Below are 16,686 nucleotides of genomic sequence, written 5' to 3'. Positions count from 1 at the left end.
TTTTTCTGTTGTCATGGAGATGTTATAGCTGTGTCTGGAATTTTCCACACTACGGAATTAAACGTATTGATATGGATTTATTCAGTAGCGTTTGTATTGTTAAAAAAGCCATATAAATGAGAGTGGGCTCGCCTCTCCATATATCTGATCTGTGGTGTTACATGTTTGGTGTCATACTGGATGGAGCAAAACACCAACAGTCAAAAATTGCCGTATAAACCACATGTTTAAGTGTAAATAATGTTATTCCAAATTGAGCTGATTTGCAAAATAAACGACACAGTGCTTCTGTAGAGATCGTAATATATTTCCAAAAATATATGTACAGTCTAGTACAAAGGTTACAAAGCAAAAGAATTGTCTATGTAACAAGTCTTAACTCAACGTGGGGAGGGAAAACTGTACCATGACCAGTGAATCTGCTCAAAGTCCATCAGAGTGAAATAAATAATCAAATCAACACTTTGCATCACTGTACAGTCAACAGAACGGGCCAAAGAAAATCATGAAACTCCTACTAAACCAGCCGTCTTTGGTCCTAAATGAAAAAGTATGTACAACTGAAGTCGGTGTGACAATAATTCCTCTGGACATAGAAAAATATAGTGCATTTCAAAGTATTCAGAGCTCTACTGAGTAATAGGTGTAAAAAAACATATAAATAAAATGTACAAGTTTTACAATTAGAACGCCTACAAAGTTTTCCCTCGCTCTGGACAATCAGTGGTGCTGCTCTTTGGGAACGCGCCAACACCTCATTCTGTTCTGTCGACAAAGGGGCAGTCCCACCGAGAGGTACACAGCGGTTTGTGGTGGAGTTTTGTGATGTTTTATTGTTTTAAGGACCACCAAAATCTGACAGTTCTGAAGCAAGATTTCAATATCTTTTTGTTTCTTTTGAGGTTCAAAAATCATACTTTTGCCAGTGATTAAATGAGATTTCACTTTATTCTAGTTTTGAATAATAGTAAACTTTCTTATTATTAAAATGACTTGGCATACTTTAAATATTAACCTTACGATTTAGTGCCAGCGCTTACAGTAAAGTACAAACTGTAGAATCCATGTACTTGTATTGATGATGATGCACAGTACTCATAACAGCTATAATGTACCTCCAGTGTTGGGAGGAAACTAAATACATGTAGCAGAAATAAGTATTCAGTATAGTATTCTAAGTATTTCAGAAGAATACAGTACTCTGGTAGGACCATGTAAAGGAATACGTTACACAATACATTTTACTGCAGTTTAAATGTTTTTAAAAGTTTAATTCTAGTCCATTCTAGGCTGTATGAGTGCGAATGCTGGGGTTAATTTAAAAGTTGTTAAGTGATAATGAAAGAGTCGAATGTATTATCTGCTCAATAGGATATGCACCATGAGCCCTCCACCCAAGGAGATGGACATTAGCTTAGTATGAGTATTAGTTCAATTATTAGTTAAGCTACAGTCTGGTACATCTCTATGCTTAATGTAGCCTAATTGTACATTGTCCTAATAATTAAATAAATAAAAAAACAACAACAACAACACAGTGTACCTCTCAGTGGAAATGTGTCTAAACAACGCGGCCCTGATTTCATTCAAAAGTCCACTTCCTCCATAGTGTGTTTTTTGCATTTTCCTGTGTTAGCCTTGTCCTGACAGTGCACTGCAGAGCCCAAACACGCTGGGAGTCGCAGAGTGGCTGTCATTGGTGAAGGTTGTGTGGGATCGGGACACTCTATCGATTGTATCCTGGCCTTAATCTCAATTTGGCTGAACCTGCCGCCTCTCCAGCACAGCGGGACAGGGGCAGAGGTATTTTAGCTCGGGGGTCCGCGGGGGGCCTCCAGGGGGCGACCCGCTCTGGTGGAAGCAAGGTGGAGAGAGAGGGGGCCGTGTGTTTTTGTGCTGAGCAAATGACTTTAGGTCAGTGTTCAATTCAAAGGTTCTGGCTGGAGCCCAACTGCTGAGCGCGCTGGATGGATAAAGAGGCTGTGTGTCGGGCTCCGAGGGCTCACTGCTCACAGCGTTCACTAAGGGGAGGCCGACTGTGAAAACGGCCCTGTGCTCGGGCACCAATGCTAGCTAGCCCATTCTGCACCGCTACACAGACTGAGCAGCGCCGCTCACCATGGTGGACTCATGTCTCACAAGGAGAAAAGTGGATGTAACTATACAGCATTTAACTTTACTCAGGTTGCAGGCTAAGTCCAATCAAAGGGACAGTCGGCTCGACCATTTCCGGCGTAATGTCATGTCCATGAGGTCTTTGCCAAGTCGCTCTAAAATCAATAAACCCTGACAGATCAGGCAGCGGACAGGGAGCTGCGGGTGGATGTCAATGACAATGTGTTAAACACTTTACAAATGCAGAGAAAACTTCACCAGACGAGACTTCAGGTACATCTTTGTGTGTCGGGGTTAATGCTATTGTCAGAGCTTAATAAATATTTAATAACGCCACTGACTGAAATAATCTACGCCTAAAAATAGTTGGGTCATCCTTACAACAAATTAAATTTCGTTGTTATGTTACATTTGACGTTCTAGTAAACATTAGCATTAGCATCGACTCACAGACACATACTGATAAGGCAGTATCAGAAGTGTCCTTTGGTGAAGTTTTTGTCACATTTGTAAAGTGTTTAACACGTTGTCAGTGACATCCATCCGCAGCTCCCCGTCCACTGTCTGATCTGTCAGGATTTATTGATTTTAGAGTGACTTGGCAAAGACCTTATAGGGATTACATTACGCTGGAAATGGTTGGACCAGCTGCCCCTCTGATTGGAACTAGCTCCTGTTGTGCACACAGCCAGTTGAGCCTTTCTTGAGCTGTTTTAAAATGATCGTGACCTAAATCAGAACTTGTACAAGACCACATATTAACATGACAAAGTACAATCATTTTGTGTGGAAATGTACAATGTGTTAAAAATAAATGTTTTGATTATCATTTATCGTTTTCCACAGGGCCCAAATTGAAAATGCAGTCTATACACATTTATGTATGTCATTCAAATTCATACTTAAGTAAAGTGTATTGGTGTAAGTCTGTACTGTGCTTTAGGATACATCTAAATACAATTGAAAACCCAAAATGTGTAATTTTGTGTTTCTTTATTCATTGCCACCTGTATGAAATAAAGTATTGTCTTACAGCAGCTGAACCAGTTTTGTTCTAAATGTATGTCTCTTTCCTTTACCCCCATGTTCTACTCTCAGAGCACTGATCTAAACCTACGTCTCGCCTGCTTAGAAGGAGAGGCAGATGGCACCCAATGGATCCATTTAGCATTTCGCACATACTCAGCGGTCGGATACACTCTACTACACATCTATGCATTTTTGAGCCTTGCCTTTTGGTCTGTAGTCGCTCTTTGATTGTGTGTGTGTGTTAGCGTGTTAGCGAATGACGTCACCGTAGCTAACAGCCCTCTCCAGCCCCTCACATCTGCGCCGCTTTGAAACGCCGCCTCAGATTCTCATCAAATACCGAGCATGTCATTGCAGCGAAAATACATCTTTACAGTCTTTCATTGGGGCGACTGAGGCTTGATCACAGGCTCCTAGCTCGCTTTACAAATTGTTAGCCCCACCGCAAACCCTAGCACCGTAATAGATAATCGTATTCAACTTGTAATTATTGCTCTGTTTAGTCAATCTACCAACCGTTACGCTGTGTCCGTGCCTTTAGCTTGAATGATTCCATTTGAAAAAAAAAAAAAAAAAAAAGACCTTGCTAGTATTTCTTGCTAGCCATTCCCCAAGCTAAGACAGTGTCAATACTTCTAATACATTTAAGGCAGTATCAGGACTTCCCATCGAAAACATTTCAGGTAAGAAAAGACAAGCCAGTTTGCGGTGCCGATACAATCAGATCATTCCTGTAGTGAACACTAATAGATATTGCTACTAAAAATACAAAAAAGTGGTGATTCAAAGGTTCGGACAGGTGCAATCTTCCGAAATTCCTCCTCCCCGTTCTTGTCACAGTCACTGATACTCCGTTACAGACAAGATAGTTTACCCTGTGTCAAGTTCAGTAAATCCATTGTAATGTTCTCAAAAAGATCAAATCAAAATCCCAAAGCGCTGTTGATATGTGGAAGAGTTCGTAAGCGCTTCGGAAACAAAAACAAAAGTAGAAATGAAATAGTCATCCAGGTAGTTTCTTTGCTGTTGGAGGTTTTGCACTTGTCCTATGTTGCCAGCGCCCTCAGTAGAGTCGGACTTCGGCGATCCTTCCCGGAGGAATGGTTCGCTCCGCACCTGAACAAAATTCCGGTAATAAGTCCGCGGCCCGGAAGAGATCCCCGGGGTACCGCTCCGGAAGTACGCACGATACTAAGAGTTCCGCCTAATCGTCATGGTAACGTCAGACTTGGACTCCGGTGCCGTGGAGGTGCAACATTTGGGCGCGAGTAGTCTGTATGCTGCTCATGATCTTCTTCTGATGACCCACCAATGAGATCCCCAAACTCATGACGTCTCTGGAAACAAAAGTAAAACAAAACAAAAAAAAAAACACATTTGTCATGACTTGGTTTGGGATTTATTGTGTTTCATTACCAGGAGTATAATGTTGGTCAGAGGCTGCAGACTTATTTGGAAGCGTTTGGAGAGATTGATTCTAGACTCGTTCTTGGATGTTCTTGTGGGGGACATGGATCATGGTGGTGACGTTTTAAGTGATTTTACATGGTCGTTCTCAAGGGCGAAACTACGGCTTGGGCACGGTTTTACTTATTAGTGTCCCTTTTGGTTAGATTTACAAGGGGCCCCAAACTCACAGACTGGTGAAATGGGAAATTGAGCAATAATAAATCCACTATTCATGGATTGTTTCAGCTTTCTGCGATATGTGACATTTTGAGGACTTTTCCCCATTCATTTTGTTTTAAATTGTTAATCACTATGGCAACTGACCTAATTGTCCTCATTCTGAAACCCATGGATGTAACATTTTAGATTCAAATGTTATTTTATTTTTATTTTATATTGCAGTTCTTTGTGATTTGTGATTACACTAAGATTAGTATAAATTCTAGATAATATTAGCAACTTTTTAAAATGTTTAGGGGCGTCATCATTGTTGAGATTGTTCTACAAGATTTCCATGTATTTCAGAACGTGTTTGTAGACGTGTAAACTAAGCATTATAGCAGCAACCTTTGTGATTTCAATCAGAAAGACTTTTACAGCCAAAAAAACACAAACCGCTGCAGTCTTTTTATTGACATGTTTCACGTCTTGAAAAATGAGTTGTAGTTCATACAGTATCTGTAGTAAGTATTCTTAAATAATACATTCTGATGTAAAATTGACTCTTGTGAGCTTAAAGTCATGTTATAATGTCGTTACCTCCTCAAAAACATACCTGGAGGAGTGTTTTGTTTCATTCACATATGTTTGAGTAATCCTTTACTATTAGTCTGCAAAGCTCAAAATGCTCTGTTCCACCTTGTGATGTCATGTAGTGGTAGTTTTAAAGTTAACAGCTACATTTTACCTTTTGTTCAGTAAATATTAGCATTTCCAGGGTTGACATTATCCAAATGATGCGAGTGAAGGTGTATGGAGTTTAAAAACACAGTGGAGCACTTCCTGTATTATCACATGACATCACAAAGTGGAACAGAGTGTTTTCTGTTTGAGAGAAGAACCCAGCCTAAATATGCAGGATTTGTGTGTAAAACATGTATAAATGAAACAAAACACATCTCCAGGTCTGTAAAAATAAGTGTAATGTGGGCTCTTTAAATAGTAACACATCAAATATGACTAAGAGCAGCTCTGCCACATTTCTCTCTATATACATCAGTAATGCGCCTTTAGCTGATAAGTACTCACTCGATTGACATCCGGGCCACAGACTCCAGGGAGCTGTAGCCTGCCGCTGTGAAGTTGTCTCGGTATCGCTCCATCTTGATGGCTTCCAGCCACTCTCCCACCGTGCGGAACGCCGTGAAGTCTGGGGTGTTCTGATCCAACAGCGGGCTAATGGGTCTGTGGACGACAACACGCCATGTTTAGATCTAACAAGCAGAGGACAGGAGGAGGCACACTGGAGCGGCAGCAGGTACAATATATGACACACACATCATCACACTGTGGAGACTGTTTGAGTAGAACAGTCTCCTTTACCTGCAAAAAGTTATGTTACAAAAATAAAAATCTACAAAATCATAAATATAGTTAAGCTGACAACTGTATAAACTGTGCTGAGGTTAACTTAAGATGATGTGAATGTCTGCCACCTGCTTGTCTGCAGTGAGATGTTATTGGGTTATCTCCATGGAGACAAGCAGGTGACGCCAACAGGAGAAGTTACAGGTCAGATCTGTGGAAAGGAGAGCCCACACACAGTAAGAATGCATGTCTTTTTTCTGTTGGTAAGTACCTCACAGACGGACGACTGTGTGTTAATACTAAAATTTCAAACTCGATACTAAAAAGAAATGGAGAAAATTGGAGTGAAAGTTGACAGATTAGATTTTTTCTTTTACTACGGATCATACCTGGACTTAGGGATGTTTCAAACTTGATGATGATATTAAGGTAAAGATTGATCTTGATACTTCGATCAATATGACAACAAGCAAAGCAAGTTAAAGTAGATTTGATATAGATCCTAATTTCAGAACTAAAACTACTGTATTCAGAAAAAGTCAAATTTTGCTCCGTTTATGTTAATTACTGTCAATGCTGATACTTGTTCAAGTAAGTATCTAGTTTTGCTATGAACATCATTAGTATGTGGGTATTGTTTGGGGTTTTTTTGGGGGTAAATTGGCTGCAAATCAAATAATTCTCCACCAACTTTGATCTATCTATCCATAAATCTATAGTTAAACTGAGCAAAAATAAATAAATATTGTTCCAAAAGTCAAAATGATTCTCCAAAAAAGCTCTGACAGAACTACTTAAAGCAACCGAAGACACCCACCCAACCACAACTCAAAAGTGTAAAAAAAACTCAAAAAACTCCTTGTGATGAATCGATACTAAGTTGAGCCACAGATGAAGGATGCAGCCTTGTGAGAAATCAACCACTCGATAACTCTTCTCCCTGTATGGATTTCTGAAAACTCTGCAAGTATTAAACTGCTCTTTAACCAAACGCCGCCCTCCTAGCATCAGCCTCCACTCTTGAAACTATGGTGCGAACGCAAATAGAATTCATTTGACAAACGTCGGCACTGAGGCCCGCTGTTCCCCCCTTCACTTCAAAGTACCAGGAACTCATTACAGAGATTGATTTAAAAGGCTGCTATTGACCATAAAGCCACAACGGCAGGTCTATGGGGGCGATCTGAGAGGATTTATCGTCCATCTGTGAATGACGGCGTCTAAATCATGCTTCAGACTCGGGATCTGCTGCTAATGTGTTCAAACTCCCCACGGCGTCAGAGCAGGTGTAAAGATAGAGATGTACTCACAGAGGGTTGTAACTACAGGACTGCTGGAAATGGAAAATCTTATAATAATGTACTTGAGATTACTTATACTCGCGTTTGTCCATTATAGCCAAGCACTGTGAACATACTGTGCTTAAAGGTCCGATATTGCGCAAAAGCGGACTCTTGTGAGGTTTAAGAATGCTGTTAACTTGTCAAAACATAGCCAGAGTTGTGTTTGGTTTCATTCACACATGTTTGAGTAATCCTGCATTATTAATCTGTCTAAAATCTAAAATTCTGTGTTCCACCTTTTGATGTTCTGTATTACCACAGCGCATCACAAGAAGATGCAGTGTTTTCTGTTTGAGACAAGAACTCAGCCTAAATATGCAGAGTTTATGTGTTAAATGTGTGTGAATGAAACAAAACGCAACACTGGGTTTGTTTGTGATAAGGAAACATTATAGCACAGATCAGAAAAAAGCGTAATATGGACACTCTTGCCAGGAACCTGATGTTTTTTATATTAAATAGACTAATCATTGTCATAAAAAGATATGAAGGACAGCAACAACAATGTTAAGGTAGGCGTTCTGAATGAGGAATGTGTCGAAATCATAATTTATGGTGGTGGTTTACAGCTAATATCTCTGTAATTAAACTGCTTAGCCACAGAGCTGGCACACGGCTAACTTGTCTGTCAGCTAAAAAAAAAAAAAAAGACTGAATTTCATTTTTCACTTTCAGTTACAAATGTTAGATCGGAGTCAGTCAAAAGAGCGTGAGACAATTTTGAGTTTACAGAGTTACGTTATAATAAATACATTCATACAATTAAAAGAAATCAACTTTTGCGTGTGCTCCATTCATGTCGTACTCTGGAACGTGAATCCAACCAAACTTCATTTACAATTCATGGTTCCTGGGCTCGCTCCAAACACTATTATTACTTCCATAAATACTGACTGATAACTTTTAAAGACGATCGAGCCTCACTATGTGCAGTAAACATTTATAGGTATAATCTGACTCTGAAACAGCGCAGTCTCACCTTGTGCATGTGCCCACTGGTGTTTTGAGAGTGTTGGGGTTCCGGATCATCTTGTCCAGCACGCCCACGATCTGGTCAAACTTAGGCCGCTCCGCCCGGTCCTTCTGCCAGCAGTCTAACATGAGCTGGTGCAGGCCGGGGGGGCAGTCCATGGGCGCGGGCAGCCGGTATCCCTCCTCTATGGCCTTTATCACCTGCAAAACATTAAGTCGTTAGGATTTAAACACATACGTGCAAATTAAATCTACAGAAGCGTGAGTATAGTTAAGATGACTACAACTGCTGGATGAATGAGGGATCACACCGACTTATTCCAGACAAAGCAGTACATCTCCATCAGATTTTGAACTCTCCACCACAAAAAAATGACATAATGCGGCTTTAAAATGAACATTTACAGATGGGCGGCTCATTGTCCCCTAATACCTTAAGTCCATACAAGTGTAACCAACATATTTCCAAACAGTACAGTGTAATCCATTGTTTTGACTTCCTGTGTAAAGTTGCTGAAGCTGGGTATATTTGCTGCTGTTGAAACATCAGACCAATGCCAGTGTTTTGTGCCAGTTCCATTCTGCGGGGTTTATGAAAGCCTCCTTTGTGATCCTCAAATAAAGAGCTGCTTAACACTGCGCCAGGCTTTTAACTCCACTCACATCTCCGATTCCACCTCTTTCTCCTCTCAGCTCCTCTGGGCTCAGGAGGCGAGGCCAGGTAACCACTTGTGACAACGGGACGCTTATTTTAACCAGCATTATCACTATTAGTAAGATATAGTGATATTCAGCCAGCTTCTTACTTTTTAAAGTTGTGATTTTGCTATTATATATTATTGCTTGGTCTGAAATGTTTCGTAGTATGGCATTAAACTTCTCTAACTCCATGGAGACACACAGGTTACGAACCCAGTCATAGTTGCGTATTTGTTCTCTAAATTTGATCTCAGTGTTCCCCATTGCCAGTTCCTTGTGCCCTCTGCTGGTAACCGTGATGTTTTGAATACACACAAATCGGGGCTAAATTACTTTAAAGGTCTTGTATCATTTTTTTTTTTTTTTTTCAGGCTGTGAGCAACATTTGTCTTGCACCTTTTTTGTCAGCACCTTTTCTTATTTTTTTTTTCCAAGATGATTTCAACTCTAAACAGGCGTAGTTGCTCAAAATGCCAAAAATAATGGCTTTTCTAGAATCTACAAACCAGTGTGTTGACGTCAGAGCATTAGTTCCGCTTCAGTGAGGGGGCGCTCTGGAGCTGTTTCAGACATGTGACAGCTTATGATTCTGCCACAATTGTTAGACTTTATGAAAAGAGGTTTTAGATTACATTATATTTATTTTCTAAACATCAACTGGGGAACAAGCACATTTTTGAAACTTGCAACCACAGAATGTCACTGAATCTGATTTTCTGCATTCTTGAGGGGAGAAAAAAAAAAGAAAAAAAAAGCTGGATTTCCCAAAACTCACAGCAGAAGAAAAAATGTTTTCCATAAGTTCCATGAGTTCTGAGTTATTTAAGTTTAGACGAAGCAGGTTGCACACAGGTCAGCCTCATTCCCATCGTGTTTTCTACTGAGAATAAGACGCATTTCGTGCACATATTCATCATCGGTGCTGTCAGGACCTCTCCCCGCATGAGTCACAGAGGAGAGGTGTCAAAACACTCGCAGACACTGGGAGAAATGCAAATGAGATCGCTACGGCAACCCCCTCCCCTCCTCCCCCCCGTCAGAGGAGCTGCGCTGATGCTCTTGACACACATTTCTGACACTGAAGTCTGTCAAGCACCGGCATCACTCGGGGGCCCTCAGTATTTCAGACAGCGCAGGGGACTCCACTCAGGGGCCAGTCTATGATCTTAAAGTGCACATCAAAGGCTAGACTACTCAGTTCACCACAAATACATTAACATATTTAAGAAAGTAGTACTAGTTTTTTCTAGTTTTGAAGTTTTGGTGGTTTAAAATTTTGCTTTCTGGTTAGACTTCATAGCCGTTACCCATAGCAACCATAATGTTAAAAAGGGCTAAAACCATAAAACTGGTGTAAAACTGGAACATACTATCCCACTAAACCAAGTACTAATTAGAAAAACATGAAAACCTGTGATATGTCTGTCTGCCAGTATAGAATGTGACTGCAGCATCTATTAACATTGTGTCAAACGAGAGAGGAGGAGAGAGGAGGAGTGAGGAGGAGGGACGAGCCATGGCGCAGTGGGGCCCTAAGCAGCAGGGGCCACTCAGGAGTTGGTCCCAAGTTGGCTGCACCGTTGGAGAGTCAGACTGCGTGTGAACCGGTGACATTTGTTGAAAGGATTTGAGTCATTGTGGAGAGATGCTTTGTTTGCTACCTGCGCCACACTGAGCTGGGGGCGTTAGCTTCTTTGAATTTAGATTGTGAAAAGCTAGGTGGTAAGCTGAACATTTATCACTTTTAAAGAAGTTTTAGAGATTTGTTCAATAGGCAGAATCGCACAATGGTGTCAACACAAATGATATAAAATATGACTACGAGAAATCAAGGTAAAACTTTCACTCAGATTATTATTGATTATTATTTATTGAGAACTTAGTGAGGTTTAGTAAACACTTAAATGATATTCTTTGTTATACACACTGTACCTTTAACTCCTAACCCTGAATGCAGTAGTTACTTACTACGCTCGGATCATTTCAAAACTTCCTCTGCTCATTCGAAAAGTTCCTCCGCTGTGACTGGAACACTGCTTACAATCATTTCCATAAATCATTACAAAGTTTAAAGGACGACTGTGCGTGACGACTTCTGTTTGTCTTATTTATATTTCTGTCCCAAATAATAACATGGATTTATTCAGCTGTGCCGTGTCCCCTTCAGACTCGGATGATTATTGGAGCTTTAGTGGAATTCATTAAGTCCAAGGTTGTGACACTTTTCATTCTGGGACACGAAGAAGTTTGTTCAGGACATTTGAGTCTTTATTGGCGTTTGACCGACTAAAGTCTTATTCCATATCAAGGACTGGGAAAGTTATGCATCATGAATTTCTGCAAGTGATACACGTGATTTTTGTTTTGATTCGATACCAAATAACACTATGGAAATGATCACAATATCGATCTGATACCGATGTGATAATGACTTTGAACTATGGACTACTGAGTTTGTATTTGTATTACTATTAATGCATTGAAATTCCACTATTATTAAGAATAAGAAACATCATTATCTTTGCTCCTTCCTTGAACTGATCTAAACATGAAATATTTGCAGATAAACTAAAATATAAACAATGTATTTCCTCTGTTTGTATTGATTTAAAGATATTTGTAGTCCATTCTTAGGCGTAAACATGTATGGCGAGGTACTATGCATTAACCTTGCTGGCCCAGACTACACGCAATTGTTATACTTTACAAGGACAATCTCCCATAATTCCATTGGGCGTAACTAACAGCCCTATTAACCAAACAGAGCTATAAGTGGTCATTTTGTTTGAGTATAAGATGCAGCTAAGTAACTTGTGACCGGACTGCCATCCTCTGTGTATAGAAATCTCCAGTCTGGCTAACCAGGCTAACCCAGCATATGTACAGGATTGAAAAGAGACTCACATCCTGGTTGGACATGTCCCAGTAGGGCCGCTCCCCGTAGGACATGACTTCCCACATTACGATGCCGTAGCTCCACACATCACTGGCAGAGGTGAACTTCCGGTACTGGATGGCCTCTGGAGCGGTCCATCGCACTGGGATCTTGCCTCCCTGTTCAGCAAAACGCAGGTCAGTGGCTGGAGCAAACAGCAAATTCAACACATCCTTTTTCTTCGCCTAAAACAGCAGAGAAAGCGGACATTTAGTGGCCGGTATAAAGACGATATATACACAGGTACACACTCAAGTGCATGCAACGTTTTAATAGGTTTAACTGTTACATGCAGTGGTGGAAAGAGTACTGGAAATTTGTACATAAGTAAAAGTATAGTTACATGGCAAAAGTTACAAGTACAAGTACTGCTGCCAAACCTTTAAAGCCCTATATCAATTTTTTTCCTCAATTTGATTTGTCCCAGGTCAAAATATGTCAGTTCTGTGTTTCTGTGTGTCTTGTTGTTAGCTTTACTGTGACAACAAAACTCCGCTCTGGCGTCTGAAAGTTGTGAACAGCACTTATAAAGTCAGCGAGGTGAATAATTAGGATATTTGAAGTGCATAAGATCAGTGTGGAATAACTTTGGACCACTGCAAAATGAACTACTTCTGTTTTCAGGTAGAAACCGTACTGAAACTTTGCACAAGTACATGGTTACAAATGTACTCAATTATAAGTACAATACCAACACTGGACTTAAGTTAAAGTATACAGTATGCATGAAAAATACTATTCAGAGTACCAGATGTATTATTACTGGATTTTTGTAGCATTTTAGATCAGTCTTTTATATAAAACTTGCTAAATCAAGCTGTTTAACGCTGAATTAAGTTGTTTTTATCAGTTTAGAAAGGAGCAGAGGCAGTGTGGAGACAGCTGTTAATTGGGACAATTGGGACTTGTACTGGATTTAACAACTACTATGATACTGCAAGTATTTGTAATTAGATACTTTTCACTCTTGGTTACATGACCAGGCAACATCACAACAAGCTGTACAGGTTAGAAATGTAAAACTATTTTTTCTGTTGTTTCTGGGACTAAGGAGGCACAGATCCAGACTTTTCAGTTCCGATACGATACTTTTTAAGGTTTTAAGTATCTACCGTTAACGAATATTAACCGAAACTAGTGTTAATCTATGACAAAGGTGATTCAGTTATGTTATGTACCTGTTTTTTGTCCAACAGGCAGCAACTAAATAACTTTGTATGAATTAAATTTCAAATATGATGGCACAGTCTGCAAATCGTCCCATTACATCCAATTAAATGCCCTACCAGGATATCGACTGAACCAATATTATAGAACCGATCCAGCAAATTTTCCTGGATCAACGCCAATATCTGAGACGTTGCATTTTATGTCTTGTACGTAACACATACAGTATTAGTAACCCGGCCCCACATGTACTTGTAGCCTGCTCCATATCATGCGTGTGGATACTTGTCCTGTCACTGTATCCTGTTACCGTAGACTGGCTGTAAACAGTATGTGATGGATGGCTCCCTCATATAAACGTACTCAGACGGCGCAGGTCTAATTGGAGAGAGAATGCAGACGCCCGGCCTGACGCGGCGTTTTAATTGACTCACGGTTGTTGTGTAGACAGCCTCGGGGTCGTCGTCCATCACGCGCGACAGGCCGAAGTCCGACACTTTACAGACGAGGTTGCTGTTGACCAGGATGTTGCGTGCTGCCAGATCTCGGTGCACGTATCCCATTTCGGAAAGGTACCTCATCCCGGCTGCGATTCCCCGGAGCATGCCCACCAGCTGGATCACCGTGAACTGACCGTCGTGTTTCTGAGGAGGAGAGAGGAGGGCGTGTCACGGAGAATCTGAGAGACGGAGGCCTCACAAAACGCTATAGACTGTTAGCTACGGATCTCATGATAATTACTACACAACGAGTTTAGACACATGTTTTTTCTTTATTTTTACTTTGGAGATTCTCACTGAGGGGATTAAATCGAAGAGTGAACATAAATGGAATGTAGTAAACAAAAAAAAAGTGTGAAAATAACATGTTAACGTATTTTAGATTCTTCAAAATAGCCACCTTTTGCTTTGATCACTGCTTCTTAAACTCTTGGCATCCCAGAATGAACCTTGGCAACTGCAGTATTTCAGGAGGCTTCATCATAATGCTCACTGAGAGAAGCCCAATGGTAAAAAACACATTTTTAAATACCTTAGATATACATCTGCAGAAATCTCCATTACAAACCACTGGCTGTGTTTGTAGGATTGTTGTCTGATCATTATAGGATTGTTGGGTTATCAGATTATTAAAGTAAACGCTTATATTTGATGTGTTATCTGATTTGTTTCTGATTGTTCGCTCCTGCATTGGTTTTGACAAGGGAAATTATGCAAATAAGGACAATTAATGTGGCAAAACACAAATGAAAGAAAACGCGTTAAGAACAATTGTGCTTTGTCTTCCGAGTACAACAGTTACTCCATTGATGAACTGACGATGTTTTTGAGGATCAGATTTCTTTTGAGCATGTAAACGCACATCAAAAATCAGATCTAATAACTGATACTTTGAAATGACACTATGCTGGGGGTGTTGTACATGTAACACTGGGGTAGAATGGTAGAATGTTCAGCAGGTTCAGCAAGTACGGTCAAAAAACACATTCAAATAGTCTGAAAACTCAAGAAAAAGTGCAAAATGGAATCAAACAACACATTTTCAGGAGCCTGTGATCAACATGAACATTCATAGTCCTGTTTAGGTGTTTTATTTTCAACAAAAAGGTGAGAGTGACTAACTGAAAAATTGTGACTGTAATTGTACGTGAGGGAGACGTGTTTAAGCGCATAAATCAGCTCACCTGTTGTAGTTCGAGCTAAGTCAGCTCTTTATGGTCAGATAGTGTTAAAATAAAGCTCAGATTAAAGTCTAAAAGAGCAGAGACAGAGACAGAGCATTGCCTCAGTTAGCGTCACACCCCCAGGCAATGTTGATGACATCGGCTGCAAAGTATCAGTTGTGCTGTCTGATTATTGTAGTTCTCTGTTATCCATGTAAAGGTGCCAGTGCTGATGAATATAACGTTTCATCTGAAGTTGCAGTCTTAAAGCAGAATGGGAGATTGTGATAAAGTTGAGTTGTAGTAGTAGAAGTTGTACTCACCCTGAGGAAGGCGTCTAATGATCCATTCTCCATGTACTCGATGACGATCATCACTGGTTTACCTGAGACAAGACACGCTGTGATTAATTGATTCCTAAACGCTGCGTGCTTACACCGAGCCTCCATAACGCTGATGCGGCTTTACAGGTATTTTTAGCTGCTGTTTCATTGGCTTTTAATTAAAACTTACCATCTGCTCTTTTATTACACTGTCGAAAACAGACAGAGTGAAGCAGGCAGTGTGGCTAATCTAATAACTGATAATGACATTCCATTTACGCACAATAGAGTTTTGTCTTGGACCAAGTTACAAATATTAAGAAGTCTTTTTTTCTAAGGTAACATTTGTGGGGAAAATAAGCTCCAGAAACAAGTGCACTGAATATTAGCTGGTGTAATCTACCTTTGAATCTTTTGGATATTAAATTTGCATTTCAAATGACTTTTATTCCTCTTAGCCAAGAATCATTTACTCCTCCATGTACAGCATCCTACTGACCAAATGAGTTCAGGAGCTGTTGCTGTCATTTTAAGAGATGTAAGCCGCATTTAACCCCTAATTTTGTCCCAGCAATATTTGATATCGATGAACCAAATGCATTGTGGTATAGCAAAAGATAGGAACCTGTCCATAGGAGTCTTTTAGAAAAGTTTAAATCAGCTAAAGTAGGTGCACAACATTATCATTTCATGCACCATTCTCATGTGTACAGCTCGGCTCTGACTTCGTCCAGTTTTAGCGACATCCATCTTGATTTAAGTTCACATCAGCATAATAGTTTTCCCAATATTTTCATCTACATATATCTTCCAAATTCTACAAATAGCAGAAAACAAAAAAACAGATAAAACAGCCTGATACCTCTGGTGACAACCCCCTCCAGGTGCACCACATTGGGGTGATCGAACTGCCCCATGATGCTGGCCTCACACAGAAAGTCCCGCCTCTGCTTCTCGGTGTAGCCCACTTTCAGGGTCTTAATGGCCACCGGCACGTCCCTCTTCCCGGGCAGCTTGAGTCGCCCGCTGCACACCTCCCCGAACTCCCCTGCGAATGAAGAATGAACCGCGTCACAATCAGCCTCCTCACAATGACACATTTATCCCAGAGACAAAGCAGCTGGAATACAAATTGGAGCGCGACATCCTGTTATCCCCGGGGGAGTAGAAGCAGGACCTATAATAAGACAAGCCGGAGATGCATAGATACTGTCATTGACCGCCTTTGGAAAACCCATACGGCGGCCATTTTTCACACGCCGAAGCCCTCCACAGGACCACACATTAATTGCAAAGAACTTTTTTCCTATTCTTTGCGATTGTGCTATCAATATCCCCCGCGTAGAGTTGTGTCCCTACTCAAGGTGTAATGTGGGTGTCATTGTAGTGTAAATATGGATGTCACCGTGATCTATGGGTGCTATAGGCAGGGGAGGCGCTAGATATTTTTGGTTGGCGGAGCTA

The 16,686-nt window shown here is 40.6% G+C and overlaps 1 protein-coding gene across 2 annotated transcripts in view; it reads right to left on the bottom strand.

Annotated features, from left to right (window-relative positions):
* Positions 1-286: 286 nt before the first annotated feature.
* epha7 (eph receptor A7) overlaps positions 287-16,686 on the bottom strand; it is a 127,568-nt gene continuing 111,168 nt past the window's right edge. The window contains exons 11-17 of one of the 2 annotated variants that reach the window (XM_033990809.2): positions 16,085-16,270; positions 15,223-15,284; positions 13,671-13,880; positions 12,039-12,188; positions 8,443-8,636; positions 5,842-5,997; positions 287-4,481 (exon numbers count right to left, since the gene is read on the bottom strand). In XM_033990809.2, coding sequence (XP_033846700.1) covers positions 4,367-4,481; positions 5,842-5,997; positions 8,443-8,636; positions 12,039-12,188; positions 13,671-13,880; positions 15,223-15,284; positions 16,085-16,270 — 1,073 coding nt within the window. In that variant the 3' untranslated portion in view covers positions 287-4,366. Of the gene's footprint in view, positions 4,482-5,841; positions 5,998-8,442; positions 8,637-12,038; positions 12,255-13,670; positions 13,881-15,222; positions 15,285-16,084; positions 16,271-16,686 lie in introns of both variants that reach the window. The other variant, XM_033990808.2, reaches the window with a different exon arrangement.

Source organism: Periophthalmus magnuspinnatus, chromosome 24 (assembly GCF_009829125.3).
Source record: "Periophthalmus magnuspinnatus isolate fPerMag1 chromosome 24, fPerMag1.2.pri, whole genome shotgun sequence".
In the NCBI taxonomy this organism is placed as follows: domain Eukaryota; kingdom Metazoa; phylum Chordata; class Actinopteri; order Gobiiformes; family Gobiidae; genus Periophthalmus; species Periophthalmus magnuspinnatus.
This window is presented reverse-complemented; position numbering and strand designations above follow the sequence as displayed.